Raw genomic sequence first — 19,934 nt, 5'->3', positions numbered from 1 at the left:
TGATAGCACAGCGCTATAACCAACAGCTACAAACAATAACGACCTTATCTAACAACATTTATTAGTTTTTCATAATAAATAAAGCTGGATTTTTATCACGAAGTAAATGCGATAATAAAGTAAGAGTAATTAATGATTTTTAATTTAATTAATATGAATAAGTAATTTTTGAATTTCAAACATCAGTCGCGCGACGGATTTGACATACTCTAGATCCGCCCCTGGCGCCACGATAGTCCAAGTTAGGGAAAGGTTACGCGGAAGAAGCTGAATTGTACTTTGTCAATGTTAGCCTATATTTTGGTAGGGCTAAGCTCCCTTTATAATTTTTTGAAAGAGGCCAAAAGCTTTCTAAGACAATACCTCCTCCCTCCCCCGAATCATACGTCTATGTGCGTTAAATTTGGTTATGATATCTGACTAAGAGTGCTCATGTTCATTTTTTAAAGGTTAATAACTTTAAAAATTTCTGGAGACGATTGACTTTGAAATGAAGCAGTAGATATTGATTCCAATGAAAGCGAAGTAAGGCAGTCTGCATAGATGTGGAAGATAAAGTTGGGGGAATAAAGACATTTTAAAATCATTCTTTATGACATGATTAGATACGATGTTTTTTCTCTCTTGTGCAAAAAGTTTGTCTTTTAGATTTGTCGAGGGCACAGAAGTATGAGATTAAGTTAGTTGACTTGGATATGGCATATCACGAGCATTCTTAAACCTTGTAGATCGTGAGAAAAAATTTGTCATTGAACTGACGAATATGATGGTGATTGAAACGTGACTGAAATAAGAATATAAACAAGGTACAGATGACATAGGTGATCTGCAAGTCAAAACGATCGTTATGATTTTAAGGGTTTTATTCACATAAGGCCAGCAATGCTGGGCTTTCAGGTACAGCGTAAAGTCATAGGTTTCGAAGGGCTGTATCTAAAAACAGCTAGTAAACTCACGCAGTTATGCTAAATACAGCCGCGGAACTTCAAAGATAACCAAGTCAATGGTAAAACAATAACAAATTGTATAATGTCTCTCGAGATTGAATCAGAAAAATTCTTGCCATTCTAACACTAAGATCTTTTACAGTTTGTCGCTCGTGCATTAATTGTGAGAAACATATCTTAACTTAAAGACAAATTGATTGTGAAAATGGTCGACAGAAAGCTAAAGTTTTACAACAGTTAGGAAAGTTGAGCAAAACATTAAACAAACTCCAGCTGAAACTACATATCACGCTGAGCAGTTCTTGATTAATTCGGCACTCATTTTTCGTTTTACAATATGAATCTTTCTAATTTTGCTTAATTCTTATTTTAAATAACAGTTATACAAATAAAAATTTTTCTTCCAAAAGCTTTCCCATCGATTTTTCGTCAAGTTTTCCAAACAACATACCCAGCTGGATGTTTTGATCGAATTTTTTAAATCAAGGCAAATTGTTTAACCAATCGTTCTTAAAAAATATTATTCATATTTAAAAAAAATTATTATCTATTCAACCAATCAAATTGTTTAGCAGCTACAACATCATCGCAACTATTCAGTCAACGGAATACTTAAATAACGCATTGTGCAATCTTGACTTTATCATTCTTGTCAGCTTTATTGAAAGTTTGGGAAACATTGTTGTAAAGATATATCATCACGATATCAAGAATTTTTTTCTTCCATTTAATAAAACGGTAAGATAAAAGTCTCCATCATTAGATGATGGCTCAAATTAGTTTCTGTTTACGCGTATGTACGTATCTAAGTAGAACAAAGAGTGTTTGTTATTTAAAATTGACCAAAATATTGATCGATAAAGCTAAAACTTGGGTCAAGTAAGAATTTGTAGTTTGTTTTAAACATTCGTGATGAACTTGAGCTTGAACATACACGTTTTTAAACAATAAAATAAGCAAAAAAAACGATTAATTACAGTTGAGTTTCATGCATTGGATGTGAATGAATATGAGTGAAACGGACGTTACGTGTACATGTAATTAAATTTGACAAATTTTGTCTTACTTGGAATTTTCTTTTGTCATCATTCGACATTAAAATCATCGTTTTTGATGGTTTCGCAAAATCTAGTTGTGTATATCCGTAAAGTATCATTATGGTATAAAACATGTATGTATATCAAATGACCAGCACTTAAAGCAACTTAAAACGGTTTTCTGTGGTTCGTAGTCTTTAGTTTTATTCCCCCTGAATGCAAGACTATACAGTCACTATAAAGTCAAATGTATATTGCAAAAGCATAAACATGTAAGCAACGTTACAGTAAACAACGAGCAACGGCTGACTCTTGGCTTATTTCTTCTTATTTCATTTCATGAGATGGTTGAAATAGATATAGTATAATATTAGCACATATTGATTTCTGAAAAGCTTTCAAGCCTCAGCATTAAAGTATTGGTTAAAATAATATATGATACTTGTTTTACTGAAATTTGAGCAAACCGGCAGTGATGTTTGTTGTTTTTTTTTCCAGTAATTTCTTTAAAAGAATATACATTCCAAGTATTTTGTGTCTTGCAAATAATGTTTAATTTTTTAAAGGAAAATACTTAACACATTGCAAATATCTATTGAAAATAAATTATTGTATTTCAAGCTGATATATTTGCAGCGATAGACCGTTTGCTGTCATTAGTTAGAGCATTTTGTGTCATTTATTAGAGCATTTGCTGTCATTTGTTAAAGCATTTGCTGTCATTTGTTAGAGCATTTGCTGTCATTTGAGATTATGTAAATTCGCGCAAAAATATTTGTAAATCGTGGAAGACTGGAAAGCGAAATATGTTCATTTGCTTTTAGCCTTTCATTAAACTCTTCAAATCGTACCATGAGGAAAATGAACCAAGAACAAAATAAACTACGGTAAATGCACTCAACTTGTTAAATACAAGTGAACTGCACGTACTAGGTTAAAGTTTTTCGTTCCGTATACACGAATGAGATATAATCGATATTGGTGATCGCCTTCAAAGCTTGCATTTGTCTAATATCTTGAGCTGTTTTGTTATGACTATTTTCTTGACATATTTTCATGGTTTTGTAAAGACTATGACCGATGATTCGCGAGTCAATTGCAATTTCCAAATATGCACGGATTTAATTATTATAAATAGCAAAATTTTCATTTTAAATTTCACATGTGCTCTCTGTCTGAAACTGAACAATCCATATGTTTACTGTGGCAAGTACTTTACATAATTACTTTACTATATACAGGTTTTTATGAGCATTTTTATTTCGTCCGCGTTTTACCCTCTATTCTGCGTTCTACCCCTATTCCGCTTCCGCTATTCCGTTTCCACCATTCCGTTTCCGTTAGTCCTCTTCCGCTTTTTTGTTTCTCCATTTTACCCTGAATGTCGTTGACCAGTTCATGAGTACAAAATCGCAACATCGGCCGACAAAGCTGGACATTGTTGGCTAGACATGTTGCGCTCGTTTCACCAAAGCTTTATTCTAAATTTACTTATATGTTTTTGCAACAGTATTTATTTGGCGGTAAAGTTAATATTGAATTTCCTACATAGCGTTTGTACTTTTTACAGTCCATTAATTCCAATTAAGAATATTATTCAGCAATGCATAGATAAGTTCATCATTCATTAAAAGAAAATATAATTAACTACACGTTTTTGCAAAATGGACCCTAGTTGAAACGACATAAACAAATCTTGTTTCAGCCCAAATGCAAATTAACCCATCTATGACTACTGACTCAGGCTTGCTTAATTCTTCTTCTTGATAATGATTGAGTTGAACCCATGTTAAGTTTGGTGTTAAGTACAAGCAAGAATATAATCCAGGTTAATTTGAATCTAGGTTGAGCTCATATTAGTTAATGTCGTGTAAACTTGGCGTAGTATAAATGAATTTTAAAAAGATATAACAACGCGGATTAATTGACATGGCCAATGATGTGAATAAAATTATACAAACATTCCTCATAAAAGAATTTAATTTTTGCAAACGATTATTTAAACTGTTTGCAGCTTTGTTGACCTTAAAAAACAACTGCTTCCCTCAATAAAATAGAAATTCCTCATATGAATTTGACACCTCAACCAATTTCCAAATATCTCGTAGTACTTTAAGTCAAAATTTTCAATGGTTGTAATGAGTTATGATATTTATAAGTACAAAATCCTACCTGGTGTATTTTTTAAAATTAGCGACGGACATAGCTCCTTTGTATTATTGCCTTATGTCTCTGTCTTTGCTGTAAATCAGATTGAATTTTTATCTTATTTTTAAAACATTGCCCGACAAATTCATGTAACTTGCCTGACTGGACGAATTATTGGAAAGATTGGGGCTTATATCACCCCATTCCTTTTATCCCATAAGGGCTCCAGCCTTAGTGATTCTAACTGTGCTGATTCATACTCAGACAACAATTTTAAAATCAAATAAAATGCCGGTCATTCTTAAAGTTATGCGATAAAGAGAATAATTTTTTTAATAATCCCAGTTTTGAACGTCATCTCCCATAAAATGACGTTTTTTTATCTTAGTATATATTGTCTTGTAGAAACTATAGTATATACAACTTTTGAATGCCGGTATCTAATTTTAAGTCAGTTACTTATGGTCTTATCACCTTAAGCATCTACTACTGGTCATTATATGACATGTGCATAAAATCAGGGGCGGATCTAGAGTATGTCAAATACGTCGCGCAACTGATGTTTGAAATTCAAAAATTACCTATTCATATTAGTAAAATACTCATTAACTATTCTTAATTTATTGTCGCATTTACTTCGTGATAAAAATCCAGCTTTATTTGTTATTGAAAACTAATGACTAATCCAATAAATATCTCGTTGGTAACCAGATCAGTTGAATTTTAATTCACCTGGAATAACCGATTGATAAGCGGGGTGGCTTGACTGGTTCGACGGATAAAGGAGTCTATGAACGCCAAAAACGCTTATTTTATTGGTCAATGGACAGATCAGTGGACAGTCTGGAATGGTCTCGACTGATATGAGGGGTGGCAGGACGTATAAGGGAGTCCAATTGATATCTTACAATTGGTTTATTTGAAGTTTTTTTTTATTTTGATCGGTTTGACGGATTTAGACTGATAGCCAACTGAACTAACATAGTCAAGCCCACTGTCTGAATTGAATGTTTGATCGTTTCATAGTAATTTTTATAAGCATGATAGAAACTAAACTACAATCAGATGGGATTTATGGGAATCTTTTACAAATTCATATATTGATATGAATACCGCTGTCCAAACTGTGAATTTTTTCAAGAGGGCGAAAAATTTATGGATGAATTGTAATAGCTTGGCAAAGACGATCTCGCGAGCGACATTTCAGTCATTGATGTTCAAAAGCAAGCCAACATTGTTTTAAGTTTTATCAGCCTAAATTTACATCCAAAATCGTAAGTAAAGGACAAGTGAAGTGTATGCATGAATGTAATATATCAAAGTCAATTTATGCGAGTGTGTGATGCGATTTATGTCAATATGGCGTATGGTAAGCAGATTGATGCTTCTAAAATTGTTGTTGCCGACGGACTTTTAACTATGATTTCTTTAGTGCTTGGGGAATCGTGGCCGTTATATGGCAGCGAAGTCCTACATTCCTGCAAATTCATTTTAATGGACAAAAAATCTGTAGCCAGAAGGCGCCATACTATTATTTACTTTATCATAAGCAAATGTTTGGGGCTTTTCAGTGTATGATCATTGATCATTCAATCATTGGACAGTTATACTACATATTGTTTAAGATTTGAGAAAACTAACGTTGATTACATGAGAAGCTGTTTACTATAACCTATGATTTTGAGTCTACTGATCCATGAAGCTTTTTATTTTGAAAATTTGACGGAAATGGTATTAAACCTGAGTATTTCACCTACGTGAAATGTTTGTGAAACTGAACTGAACACCTTATGTAGAGATGTAAAGGTGTCTTAATCTACGGCTCATACCAGATTGTTTGCCATAAACTCCAAAGGGCTATTGATGTATGAAATGCATTTTCTATAAAGTAAAAATGTCTTTCTATGTATGCAGCTAAACCTTGAAATTTGGCAAAACAGCAAAGTATTTTTCATGATCACTAGGTAATTTTCTGATGATCATTATAATTTCTAAACTAAATTATTTCAGACTTACATTTAAACAAGCTTTGATCATATGAAAAGATATTTATCATAACCAGTAAGCATGACACATGAACCTTTTTTAACATTCATGTAATTATATAATTAAAGACATGCTGGTTATATTTTGTATTTGCAAATACCATGCTACTAGTGATTGCTATATAGCACACCTTGTATATACTTACAGACGATAATAGTCTAGTGAAATGCCTAGTAAACATTTATGGCATTAAGCTGTCCTTAACTGTAAATTTTCACTCTGATAATTTTTGCTTAATCTTTGGCAGAAAAAAAATTTGAGTTTTTTCTCAAAAAGTGAATTTGCTGGCACTGATGTGGAGATGGGTAAAGGGTTACAATAAACTTGCATGGTTTGAAGTCTGAGCTTTTCTATATCTATGAACTGTCACTTGTAGTACCAAATTTCTAACTTAACTCATTACATAGAGGTTTGAAAGGTGTCTCTAGGGGGGGTCTATGCCTGACAGCTTGGTAGAAATTTTTAAAGACTATATCTATTTTTGAATAGCATTATTGTAAAATAAATTTTACGTTCCTAGACATGCTAATGAGCGATATATTAGGCATGATAATAAGCCTAAATATTTGGCCAAACATTTAAGCTCATTACATATTTTTTTTGAAAAAAACGTAAGCAAAATGTTTGTTTTTACGCAAAAGCGATGCCCACAAAAAAACATTTTGTATTGCTCTAAAACGTTGAAAATGGCATTTTCAAGGCTCTGAAATTCAAAATTTCTCAGGGGAGAATGCCTCAGACTCCCCCAGGTGCGAAGCGCCTCCGACGTTTTAATGACTGATGTTTGAAAAATCCTACATCCGCCCCTGCCTTTCAATAACTCAAGTTTTTCACTTTACATCCTTCTTATGCTAGCTGTTTGTTGATATTGAAGAGATCACTTAAAACAATTTGAATTTTACCAATAGCTTTACTTTTTGCTTCTTTATCCAAAAAATGTAGCTGAGCAACAACATTTATATTAAATGCATCTTCTACAGTTACCACAGCTTATTGATTTTGACAGGAGTTCTCACCACCATATATATATTCCATGATTTTTACATCCAAGGCCCAATCAAGTTGCTTTGTGTCATTGCTGCATAAGTCCTTTTCTTACTTGGTTGTTTTGAAGCACCATTTTGAACGTTATCAATAATCTCAAATGAAGGGAAAGATCCTTCTTGAGAAAACGCCTCAACACTACCTGTTAAATCATTAGAAGGAGGTTCAGATAAAATGGCAAGTGGATCTTGGCATGGACTTGAAAGAGCTTGCTTAAAAACTGGTTGGAAATTGCTGTCCAAATTCTTTGTTCGAATATTAACATAAGGTTTTAAAAATGACAGTTCCAAATAGTATGGATAATGTGGAATTTCATCCACACCTGCTCCCCTTTTTTTCCCATTTCCACTTAACACACGGACATATGAATCGCGTAAGTTTTTCCAAATTCTGTCTTTGTAGTCGTTTACTGGGTCAAAAAATATTTTAGAATACATATCGTTTGGTGCTGAAACTATGCAAAAACTAAACACACCATATGCATTTCAATATTACCTGAATACGTTGATTCACAGGCTGCATTTACAGTATCAGCCACTATTTGACACGCACTTTCCTTAATATTTTTGTTCTTATAGCTATTGCCGTTTGTATTCCAAAGCGCTGGGTATTTTTCAATTGTTTGAAAAAGTTTTTCTTCAACTTTTGTATATTTTCCCATATTTTTTCAACTTGTAAATCAATTGGCAAAAAGCATACTTCACTGTTAAGCACGTGATCTTTTAATTCATTTTCATTGGATAATTGCTCACGTTTTTCAATTTTGCTGCGTAAAGGTTAAGTTGTGCTCAACTTGTGCGTTGACGCGCTTGGAGAACACCTACGGAAACGTAAGTGTATGCGCGTTGAAAAACGCGAAAGTGGAAAGCAGCCTTTAATGTCGAAAGCTCAAATCGGGCTCTATAAAATGAGCGTGACAACATGCTCCATATCTGCGTGTTTGAGCATGCTCAGATGTCCTTAGCAAGTTAGAGTAGGAATATTTTTTCTATAAAATATATTGTTTGGCCGGCTGAATTTTGAGAGACCGACTAAGCTGCTAAAAGTATTTGTTAAACCAAAATCGTTAATGGCGTGATTATGGAGTTCATTGCGTGTTTAACCAAATTCGTTATTAAAAGATTTGGATTATAAGCTCAAAATCCACAGTAAATGGATTAAAGTTGTTTTGAAATTCAAACTAAGTTATTTTGAATTTTTAAACGCACAAATTTTTGTTTTCGAGAAATTTATGGTCGAGTTGAGCGCTACCAGCGTGACCCTTATAAACGCCACTGCGCATATTATCATTTGACTAGCACGAGCAAATTTCCTAATGCTTCTTTTCGCATAAATAATGTTTGTGAAATTCTTAGATAACTTAATTGTTCGCTTTCATTTAAATAAATTTTTTGTGGATTCAAATCATTCTCAGTAGTGAGTATGAAGAGTTGTGTTCGACTCTTCATACTGTATTTAAATAAAAAGTTTTTATTAAGGTAGAGATATGTTTTAAAAAAGTATACAACCCAAAGATTTGATTTCATGGCCTTTCGATGATAACGACTTATTCAATTTTTCTGACAGATTCACCAGCTATGCCGCATAATATTTACGTGACAAATAAAACTACAGGAGTGGAGAAACTCTACGTTCGTTTAAGAAATGACAAATTACAAAAATTTGAATTTTACTCACGCAATCTTGTCGTGATGTCAGCAAACGCATCGGCATCAGGTGCAAAGCCTGTTGATGTTGAAGGAGGCTACCGCAAAAAAAATGAAGAGGAACGTTTGGAAAATAAAACGTTTGAGCATTTGATTCAAGTTGGCTTTTGTATTTTTAAAAATGATGAGCCTACACCAGTTTCTATTGAAGACATCAGTAAGCCAACTTACTTGTCTGTTCATGATGGAAATCTAATGTGGCAAGCAAATCTTGTTGTTGACGCAAAAACTCATGGCTGTATCTCAATAACAGGAAGTAAGGAAAATATCTTTGTGAAGCTGTCAAATCCTAAACCAAAGTGGAAAAGTTGTAAACGAGGGGACCCTTTAACAAATGTAAGTACAATAAACGATAAAAACCATTGCTTCGGAGATAGTTTTCATAATTTTTTTCTTTCTAAAGGAAGCCATTTATGGTGGAAGAACTAATAAAGATGAAGACTTGTACTTTGGTCGTGTACTTCCACGTTTGGGACTGCCATGCAAAGTGACCGTGAGAAATGGGGAGTATTGCGAGTGGATATATTCCTACCACTTTGAGAGAACTGAGAAAAATGGAGATGTTCTTTTGAATACTGGCTACACATTTGTTAAAAGTAAACGCGGAGACATTATGCCACCCAATTCTGTAATGACAGGAGCTGCTGGGAGATGTGACGCAGTGTTAGTCGGAAGAGTAGGTGGTAATGTGCCTTGCAAAGTAAATGTTAGAGATGGAAAGATATGGGATTTCTGGTTCTGTAACCGAGGAGAAAAGTCAGTAAAAATGGGAGAGGTTCTTTTGCTAACAAATGATACTGATGATGAATGAATAATGCACTTAAGTGACAATAATTAAGCTCTTTCAAAATTTTTCTTTTTTAAACTTGTTAAGCACAGCTATAAAATGAAACTCAACAAGTATAGACATATATTATTGTGTATTTGCTAGTATTTTACGATAATTTCACTTTTAACAGAGCAAGAAGAAGAATTGTAGGAATATATTCCACACACATCCTAATAAATATTATCAATTTGGTAAAAATTTTGTTCAGTCGTCTGTCGGTCAATACTTGTACAAATTTTATGTACTTAATTAACGCATGAGTGTGCGTGTTTACGTACTTGCAGAAGCCAGATTTTATCTTCAGTAGGTAAAGTCCAGAAATGTTTATTGTTTTCATCATGGAATGCCCTTGGGTTGTGCGTGGATATACTAGAACTATTTGAATAATTGGTTTTAATTTTTTCAGTGGAAGTAGCTGTCCAGTTATATAATTGGTTCAATATTTTCGACCTATCTTTATATGTAGCAGAACCATCTAATTTTATAATAACTGGAGGGTAAATGATTCTTGGACCCGGTTGTCAAAAACATGGCGGTATTGGCGGATTTTAGTGCTCAAATATTCTACTTTAAAAAATATTTTCAATATTCACTCCTTTCTGAGTTCTCTAAAACTCTATATAACTCATAACCAGTGAAAAAAAACAACTACCCGACAGCGTAACGTTTGAAAAGAATGCTTCAGCATTGTGTGAAAAACACAGTACACACATGCATCAAAAATCAAGAAAATCTAAGGTAAGGAATAGAACATTTTAACATTTAAGTTATTTTATGATATTTAGCTTTTTAAAAGTGAAAACAAACGACCTTTCATAGTAAGTCTGTCAATGTTGTCAAGTTTCTGCATAATTTCATGCTACTAAGTGTTTGACTGTTTGTAAACAGTTTGGTGCAACTATTTCTCTTGCTCAAATGGATAAATCTTTATTAAAAGGCCCCAAAGCGAGCGTAAAAAGGTTTGCATTAACCCTACGACATAAGTCAACTGAAAATATTCCATATTTATTAGCTGATAAATCTACTGAAAACTTATAAAGAAAATATATTGAACTAAAAGAGCAACTAAAAAGAAAGAAATCAAAGTTGAAAATACATTATGATGCTCTTGGTTGGAAATTTGTGATTTGTAACCTGTTTGGCACAACTTTGGATATACTATCGAACAGAACTCATGACCGAACTACATTAATTTTCCATTGAAATTACAAATTTGTAAACTAAAGTACATTGGTTTCTCTTACATAAACACTGTTTATTGTTGTGTGTTAGAAAGAATAATACATTAGCAGTGTCGGTGAGGATATTTAGTAAGTTCTATAGATATTATTGCACATTACGTTTTAATAACATTTTACTTTTAAAATTTCATAAAAAGTTCTTAAACTACATGAAAATTTCACAAAATTGTTTTCGTTCACTAAATTTTAGAAAAACTAAAAGTTCTTAAGTCTATGAAATTTGTTCACAATCTGGCAACAGTAAAAAATAGCGCACTTCATTTTCGTTTGAATTATTCCTTACGTAGGCAGATGCTTTCAAAACTTTCAAATTTACTCTTCTATGTCTATATATTCTTATAAGCTGCGTTTACACTCAGGGGCGGATCTAGGATTTTTCAAACATCAGTCATAAAATGTCAGAGGCGCTCCACACCTGGGGGGTCTGAGGCATTCTCCACTGAGAAATTTTGAATTTCAGAGCCTTGAAAATGCCATTTTCAGCGTTTTAGAGCAATACAAAATGTATTTTGTGCGCATCTTTTTTGCGTAAAAACAACACATTTTGCTTACGTTTTTTTTCAAAAAAAAAATAAAATGAAGTGAACAATACTTGAATGTTTTGCCAAATATTTAGGCTCATTATCATGCCAAATATATGGCTCATTAGCATGTCTAGGAACGTACAATTTATTTTAAAATAATGCTATTCAAAAACAGATATAGTCTAAAAATTTCTACCAAATTTTCAGGCATAGACCCCCCTAGAGATCCCCATTCAAACCTCTATGTAATGAGTTAGGTTAGAAATTTGGTACTACAAGTGACAGTTCATAGATATAGAAAAGCTCAGACTTTAAACCATGCAAGTTTATTGTAACCCTTTACCCATCTCCACATCAGTGCCAGCAAATTCACCTTTTGAGAAAAAACTCAAAATTTTTTTCTGCCAAATATTAAGCAAAAATTATCAGAGTGAAAATTTGCAGTTAAGGACAGCTTAATGCCATAAATGTTTATCAGGCATTTCACTTGACTATTATCTTCTGCAAGGTGTGCTATATAGCTATCACTAGTAGCATTGTATTATCAAATACAAACAGAATGTAACCAACATGTCTTTAATTAAATAATTACATGAATGTTAAAATTGGTTCATGTGTCAAGCTTACTGGTTATTATAAACATCTTTTCATATGATCAAAGCTTGTTTAAATGTAAATCTGAAATTATTTAGTTTAGAAATTGTAATGATCATCAGAAAAATTACCTAGTGATCATGAAAAATACTTTGCTGTTTTGCCAAATTTCATGGTTTATCTGCATACATAGGAAGACATTTTTACTTTATAGAAAATGCTTTTCATACATCAATAGCCCTTTGGAATTTATGGCAAACAATCTGGTATGAGCCGTAGATTAACACACCTTTACATCTCTACATGAGATATTCATTTAGAAAAGGGGACAATATGTGACATGGGACAACATTTCATGTATGTGAAATACTAAGGTTTAATACCATTCCAGTCAAATTCTCAAAATAAAAAGCTTCATGGATCAGAAGACTCAAAATCACAAGTTACAGCAAACAGCTTCCCATGTAATCAATGTTAGTTTCCTCAAATCTTAAACAATATGTAGTATAATTGTCTAATGATTGAATGATCAATGATCATTCACTGAAAATTTGTTTATGATAAAGTAAATAATAGTATGGCGCCTTATGGCTACAGATTTTTGTCCATTGATATGAATTTGCAGGAATGTAGGATTTCGCTGCCATATAACGGCCACGATTCCCCAAGCACTAAAAAAATCATAGTTAAAAGTCCGTCGGCAACAACAATTTTAGAAGCATCAATCTGCTTACCATACGCCATATTAACATAAATCGCATCACACACTCGCATAAATTGACTTTGATATATTACATTCATGCATACACTTCAGTTGTACTTTACTTACGATTTTGGATGTAAATTTCGGCTGATAAAACTCAAAACAATGTTGGCTTGCTTTTTAACATCAATGACTGAAATGTCGCTCGCGAGATCGTCTTTGCCAAGCATTTACAATTCATCCATAATTTTTCACCCTCTTGAAAAAATTCACGGTTTGGACAGCAGCATTCATATCAATATATGAATTTGTAAAAGATTTCCATAAATTCCATCTAATTGTAGTTTAGTTTCACTCATGCTTATAAAAATTACTATGAAACGATCAAACATTCAATTCAGACAGTGAGCTTGACTATGTTAGTTCAGTTAGCTATCAGTCGAAATCCGTCAAACCAATCACAATAAAACAAAATTCAAATGAACCAATGTAAGATAGCAATTGGACTCCCTTTTACGTCCGGCCACCCCTATTATCAGTCGAGACCATTCCAGACTGTCCACTGATCTGGCCATTGAGCAATAAAATAAGCGTTTTTGGCGTTCATAGACTCCTTTATCCGTCGAACCAGTCAAGCCCATTGAGTTCTATAATAACTGGAGCGGCTATCTCAAGCGCGGCCTTAGATATCTGATGACGCCAAAAAAATGGCGGATTTCGTCCGTTGCCGCTGAGATTTATCGAAATTGACCGCTTTTCCGAAAATTTCACAATTTCCCACTCCCTCCTGAGGGAAGAGTGAGGAAAATATATGTGTGTATTTGGGATTCGGCAAGTAATTTTTCGATGAAAATCACGATAAAAACCTACAATTCGTAACAGAGAGTCAACCTAGCTTTCCAGTTATCGGCTCCTACGAGGATGCATTTATAACTATCGACGAAAGAGCTATATGTCGGCTACACATGAATGAATGCAGATTTGCGTCGTTTTCTTACCAGCGTCAAACTTGTTTGATCGATTAAACTCTTTAGTCTATACAAAAAAGTATATCATAGCTCATCTCCACAGTGGTTCACGGGAGAGAATTTAGCTTATTTGTTGTCATTGCTATTTTGCTTCTTTTCGTGGAAAGGCAATGGCTTTTTTCGCCACAATTGTAGAATTTTTACTTGTTTCTTTAAAAAAGTAAATATTAAATCTCTGGATATTTACGGATTTTCTGTAATTGAGTTTCATATTAAATTTCAAAAAGACTCAAGTCTGCATAGGTTTGGTAAATGAAAACAAACAATATTGTATAGAAATTACTTTAAGTAACCTTTTTGTGATGTTCTGAAGTGCAACTGCATCAAATACTTGTAAAGTTGTAGCACATTTTGATTTTGTTGTATTGATATATAAATTGGGCAAAATGCAAATAATCATCATAACACTTATGCTTCCAATGGTGTTTATAATTCATTTTTAGTTTTAAAACTTCTACCCTTCTTTTTCACTTTGTTTTGTTTTTCCTATATTTTCAATATAAGTGCAAAATTTGAATGATTAACACAGTTTTCACTTCAATAATAAATTTCATAAGCAGTTGGTAGTGCATTTTGTTCTCTGAGTATATCCACATTTGGTGTTTTCTTCATATATGAATGATGAAATGCATATGGATATGTCATAACAAGGCAATAAAAGGCAAGGCTTAAAAGCTTTCTAGAAATTATAAAGTTATTGAATTATATTACCTCTATATCATCAATCTCATGAAAAGAAAGAAGAAGCAAAATATTTGTAGAAAAGCTTTGAAAAGTGAAAAAAATTTGTTTAAAAAAGCAGCAATGATGCATATGATAAATCTCCATTCTGTACTCTAATAGGTAAATAAGCTCAAACTGTTTCTTAAAGAAATATAAGAAATATATAAGAAATATACAGTACAGTAATTTTAAAGGTTTCATCACTGAATCTTTAATGCTTCAGTATAGTGCATTAGATATTAGTAACATTTAAACAACACTCAACTAAAATATTTTGATAAAGATATGACATGATTTAAACATTAAGTTATATAAAACCCAATGGCTTATACAGTTTGATGTTTCACATCTGCATCGAGTCATCATCAATCTCAGTACAAATGTTTACATAGAAACAAACTTTATGGCCTTTCCATTTTATATGTTGTGAATTGACATTTAATTAAGCATCAAAACACACACAACCTTCTTGCTATCTTTTTTTGGTTCATGAACTTTAACTTCAAAGCATTCAAGGCATCCTTAGTGAATCCATTGTCTCCATCCATAGAATTTGACCATGATCAAATTAAATAACTCTGGATAAGGCAGACAATAAATCAATTATCTTTACAGCATTATCATTTTTTTAAGACTCTGCCTGGTCAATAACATCTTCCAGTCATCTTTACTCCTTGGTCTTCCCTGCATGTTGTCAGCAAATAGAACATAATAAGCTCTGCTCCAAATCATGGGTACTGTTGGGGCTGATCATTTCTTTTTGATACTTACTCACAGAGCAAAATGTGTGCAGGGTCTTTTTTGTTTTAGGGAAACTATTTTGCAAATAGATGGGTAAATTTACGATTTCATGCATTAAAAAATGACAGAAAAGTATACAGAAAAGTATTAATAAACAAAAACAGGAAAACATCAGTATATTTGGCGTTCAAGTCAGTCTTAAAAAATACGATCTTTAATATGTATTTTATGGCTTTTCAAGTGCATGTATAATTGCTTTTCAATCGTTGACGGACTAACAAAACAAACAACTACCTCACCTGTGAGAAGCGATATGTTCCTTTTTGTGGAAACTACGACATCCAACAATTGAGCGATTGAAGTGTTGGCATTATAAAAGAAATGCCAAAAAAGAATCGTCACAGAATATGGAACTAACGATATCCATATTCTGTGATATCGTGTTTGTTTTTGAAAAATTCTTTATAATTTACTATAGACACCAGGGGGAGGTCGAGAATATTATTTTTCTGCAAAGCGATCATTTCAGCGGAAATACGTCCGTTGGCCGCCATTTTTTTGGCGACCTCGCCCCAGTAAAGATAGCCGCTCCAGTTATTATAGAACTCAATGGTCAAGCCACCCCGCTTATCAGTCGGTTATTCCCATTGAGCTCTATAAAACCTGGAGGGGCAAAGGGGCCTGGACCCCGTGGTCAAAAACATGGCGGTAATGGCGGATTCTGGTGGTCAAAACTTCCACTTTAAACATTTTTTTCAATATTCACTCCCTCCTGATTTCTAATACTGTTTGTATGAACGAAAACAAGTGAGAAAAAAAACAATTACGATACCGACAGCATATCATGTGAAAATAATGCTTCAGCATTGCGTGAAAAACACAGTACAGACACACATCAAAATAAAGAAGATCGACGGTAGAGAAACGCATATTTTGGATGTAACATTTAAGTTATTTTATGACATTTTAGCCTTTTAAAAGTGAAAATCAAACGGCATTCTTTACTAGATATCTGTCAATCTCGTCAAACTTATACATTATTTCATGCTTTTGTGTGTTTGACTGTTTGTAAACAGTTTGGTGCACCTATTTTTCTTACTTCAAATTGATAAATCTGTGTAAAAATGCTCCTAAGGAAGCGAGAAAATGTTTGCTACAGTCCTACGACATAAGTCAACTGAAAATTTACCATGGATAAGTATCATAAGTGTATAGTCATTACTTGATAAATCTACTGAAAACTCATAACGAAAGCATGTTGAACTAGAAGAGCTACAAAAAAGAAAAAAATTCAAAACACCATGACACTGTTGCTTGGTAATTTGTATTTTGTAAACAGCTTGGCAGAATCTTGGATCTATTACTGAACAGAACTACATTAATTTTCCATTGAAATTACAAACTTGGAAACTAAAGTGCATTGGTTTCTCTGACATAAGCACTGTCTATTGCTGCATGAAGGCAAAATAGTTATTTGACAGTGTAGGTGAAGAAATTTATCAAGTTCTATAGATATTATTGTGCATTACTTACAGTTTTTTGGAATTGTATAATATATGTCATGAACAAGATATAATTTTTCAAAAATGCTAACCCCTTCGAGCACTACTACTCTTCTGTTTTGCTTAAACAACTTACAGCTACCAATACTAATTATTTACATGTACAAACTAACATTTGGGAATTAAATGATAAACAACTTGTTAAATTTTTGTATTTTACATCAAGCCTTTGAATTAGTTCCTTTTATCTCTTTGTAAAAAAATATTAATGAAAGACTTACAAATCAAGTTTCTCAAAAATAGTATTTTGTACAAAGAAACTAAACATAATTGGAAAGGTCACATGTTGAAGACAGACTTTGCTTCTTTGACTAGGTTGCTTGACCATGAGCAAATTTAAATTTGTTTACAATTTGTTTAAAGAATCTTTTTATTGATTTCTACTAATTCTTCATAAGACACAAAGAATTTCTTTGCCATCTATTTTTGCTTCTTCTACATTCAACTTCATTGTAACCAATGCATCCGATGTGAATTTGTGGATCACCTGGAATCATACCAAGTATGGATTTGGTGAAATGAGACAATAATATGTTTAATTTTTCATGCATATTAATGATATAATCATAAGCTACTGTTGAACAAAAATTTCAAGTTAGAAACAAATCTTAGCACATTGTTCAACACACTACTTTTATCTTGGTATTGAAGTAGTAACCTGTTTACTATAACAATAAATACTTCATTTACAGAAACGCTAAGTAGTACTTTAAAATTGTTTGCATAAATCCAACTTTCCAATCCCATTATAATTGTCTACACTATACAGTCAGTTAAATTGAGCAGGCAGACAGCTTAATAGTTGTTTTTATTATACAACATATAACATAGTTCTCATTAATTTTGCATGGCACTGCATTCAATTTCAACACAACTCTGTTGTAAACTTTCCCTTCATCTTTTCAAAAAAAAACATGAACAAATTATGCCCCATGTTTGGGAGGTAAACTCAATTCAAATCAGGAGAGTTTAGCTTGATGCCTTGATCATGATGCAAGATGGATGCAAAACTCGATAAAAATTCACAGCTTCGCCACGTCTGGCGAGCGATTAAGTGAAGAACAAACAAGACTGGACCAAAATAACTTTAAATTAAAACTTAGTAGTAGAAACACTCTTCAAGTATCGTGTTAAAAACAAAATAGTAAAACTAATACTGTGCTACTTACCGGAGTCAAGAAATGTTCCCTTTTCTGTCGCTATTTCAGCATCCGCAAACCACAAAAGTTGGCAGTTTAATAAATAAAGTTTTAAAAAATTGTTTATGTTAGGAAAATAAATAGTTTTGATATTTTCTATACTCGCAATCGTGGTGGTCAAATCAGGGTGGGCGACACAAATTTTATTTCATGAGCCCGCGTCTCTCCGCTGACTTTGACCACCAAAATCCGTCATGTTTTCGACCACGCGGCCGCGCGCTAATAATTTATACTAATTTTGTTGACGTTTCCCCTCCAGTTATTATAGAACTCAATGGTTATTCCAGGTCAATTAAAATTCAACTGATCTGGTTACCAACGAGATATATATTGGATTAGTCATTTAGTTTTCAATGATAAATAAAGCTGGATTTTTATCACGAAGTAAATGTGATAATAAAGAAAGAATAATTAATGAATTTTTAATTAATATGAATAGGTAATTTTTGAATTTCAAACATCAGTCGCGCGACGGATTTGACATACTCTAGATCCGCCCCAGTTTACACCATTGAGTTCTATAATAACTAGAGCAGCTATCTCAAGCGCGGCCTTAGATACCTGATGACGCCAAAAAAATGGCGGATTTCGTCCTTTGCCGCTGAGATTTACCGAAATTGACCGCTTTTCCGAAAATTTCCCACTCCCTCCTGAGGAAAGAGAGAAGAAAATGTATGTGTGTATTTCGGATTCGGCAAGCAATTTTTTGATAAAAATCAAGGTAAAAACCTTAAATTCATAACAGCGAGTCAACTGTGGTTGTCAGTTATCTGCTCCTACGAGGATGCATTTATAACTATCGACGAAAGACCTATATGTCGGCTACACATGTATGAATGCAGATGTGCGTCGTTTTCTTATCAGCGTCAAACTTGTTTGATCGATTAAACTATTTAGTCTATACAAAAAAGTAAATCATAGTTCATCTCCACGGTTCACGAGAGAGAAGTTAGCTTATTTGTTATCATTGCTAGTTTGCTTCTTTTCATGCAATGGGCAATGGCTTTTTTCGCCTCAATTGTAGGATTTTCACTTGTTTCTTTAAAAAAGTAAATATTAAATCTCTGTATATTTACGGATTTTCTTTAATTGAGTTTCTTATGAAATTTCAAAAAGACTCAAGTCTGCATAGGTTTGGTAAGTGAAAACAAACAGTATTGTATAGAAATTACTTTAAGTAACCATTTTGTGATTTCTGAAGTGCAACTGCATCAAATACTTGTAAAATTGTAGCACATTTTGATTTTGTTGTATTGATATATGAATTGGGCAAAATGCAAATAATCATAAAAACACTTAGGCTTCCAATGGTGTTTTTAATTCATTTGTAGTTTTAATACTTCTACCTTTCTTTTTCACTTTGTTTTGTTTTTCCTATATTTGCAATAAAAGTGCACTATAGTTTGAATGATTAACACAGTTTTTACCTCAATAATGAATTTCATAAGCAGTTGGTAGTGCATTTTGTTCTCTGAGTATCCACATCTAGTGTTTTGTTCATACAAGAATGATGAAGTGCAAATAGATATGTCATGCAAGGCAATAAAACCAAATGAATTACATACCTATAGTGTACTTTTATGCTAGAAGCTTAAAAGCTTTTTAGAAATTAGAAAGTTATTGGATTATATTACCTCTATATCATCAATCTCATGATAAGAAATAAGAAGCAAAAAATTTGTAGGGAAGCTTTGAAAAGTGAAAAACTTTTCTTTAAAAAAGCAGCAATAATTCATATAAATCTCCATTCTGTACTTTACTAGGTAAATAAGCTCAAACTGTTTCTTAAAGCAAAAACTGTAATAATGAAGAAATATACAGTGCAGTAACTTTAAAGGTTTCATCACTGAATCTTTAATGCT

General features: G+C 32.9%; 1 protein-coding gene across 1 annotated transcript; it reads left to right on the top strand.

Annotated features, from left to right (window-relative positions):
- Positions 1–1,525: 1,525 nt before the first annotated feature.
- On the top strand, positions 1,526–9,955 carry LOC124451611. Its single transcript, XM_047002226.1, has 3 exons — positions 1,526–1,685; positions 8,789–9,264; positions 9,332–9,955. Exons 2-3 carry the CDS (start codon positions 8,800–8,802, stop codon positions 9,737–9,739), a joined length of 873 nt encoding a protein of 290 aa, XP_046858182.1. The 5' UTR covers positions 1,526–1,685; positions 8,789–8,799; the 3' UTR covers positions 9,740–9,955.
- Positions 9,956–19,934: the final 9,979 nt, after the last annotated feature.

This window comes from Xenia sp. Carnegie-2017, unplaced genomic scaffold (genome assembly GCF_021976095.1).
Source record: "Xenia sp. Carnegie-2017 unplaced genomic scaffold, XeniaSp_v1 HiC_scaffold_24, whole genome shotgun sequence".
NCBI classification, from domain to species: Eukaryota; Metazoa; Cnidaria; class Anthozoa; order Malacalcyonacea; family Xeniidae; genus Xenia; species Xenia sp. Carnegie-2017.
Note: the sequence above shows the minus strand (reverse complement) of the source record. Positions and strands in the feature narration are given on the sequence as shown.

What these genes read in the sequence shown, in the direction of transcription:
- LOC124451611 (XM_047002226.1), top strand. Translation starts at nt 8,800, where the DNA reads ATGCCGCATAATATTTACGTGACAAATAAAACTACAGGAGTGGAGAAA. An exon ending in GAGGGGACCCTTTAACAAAT is followed by an intron (nt 9,265 to 9,331) that starts GTAAGTACAATA and finishes TTCTTTCTAAAG; the next exon opens with GAAGCCATTTATGGTGGAAG.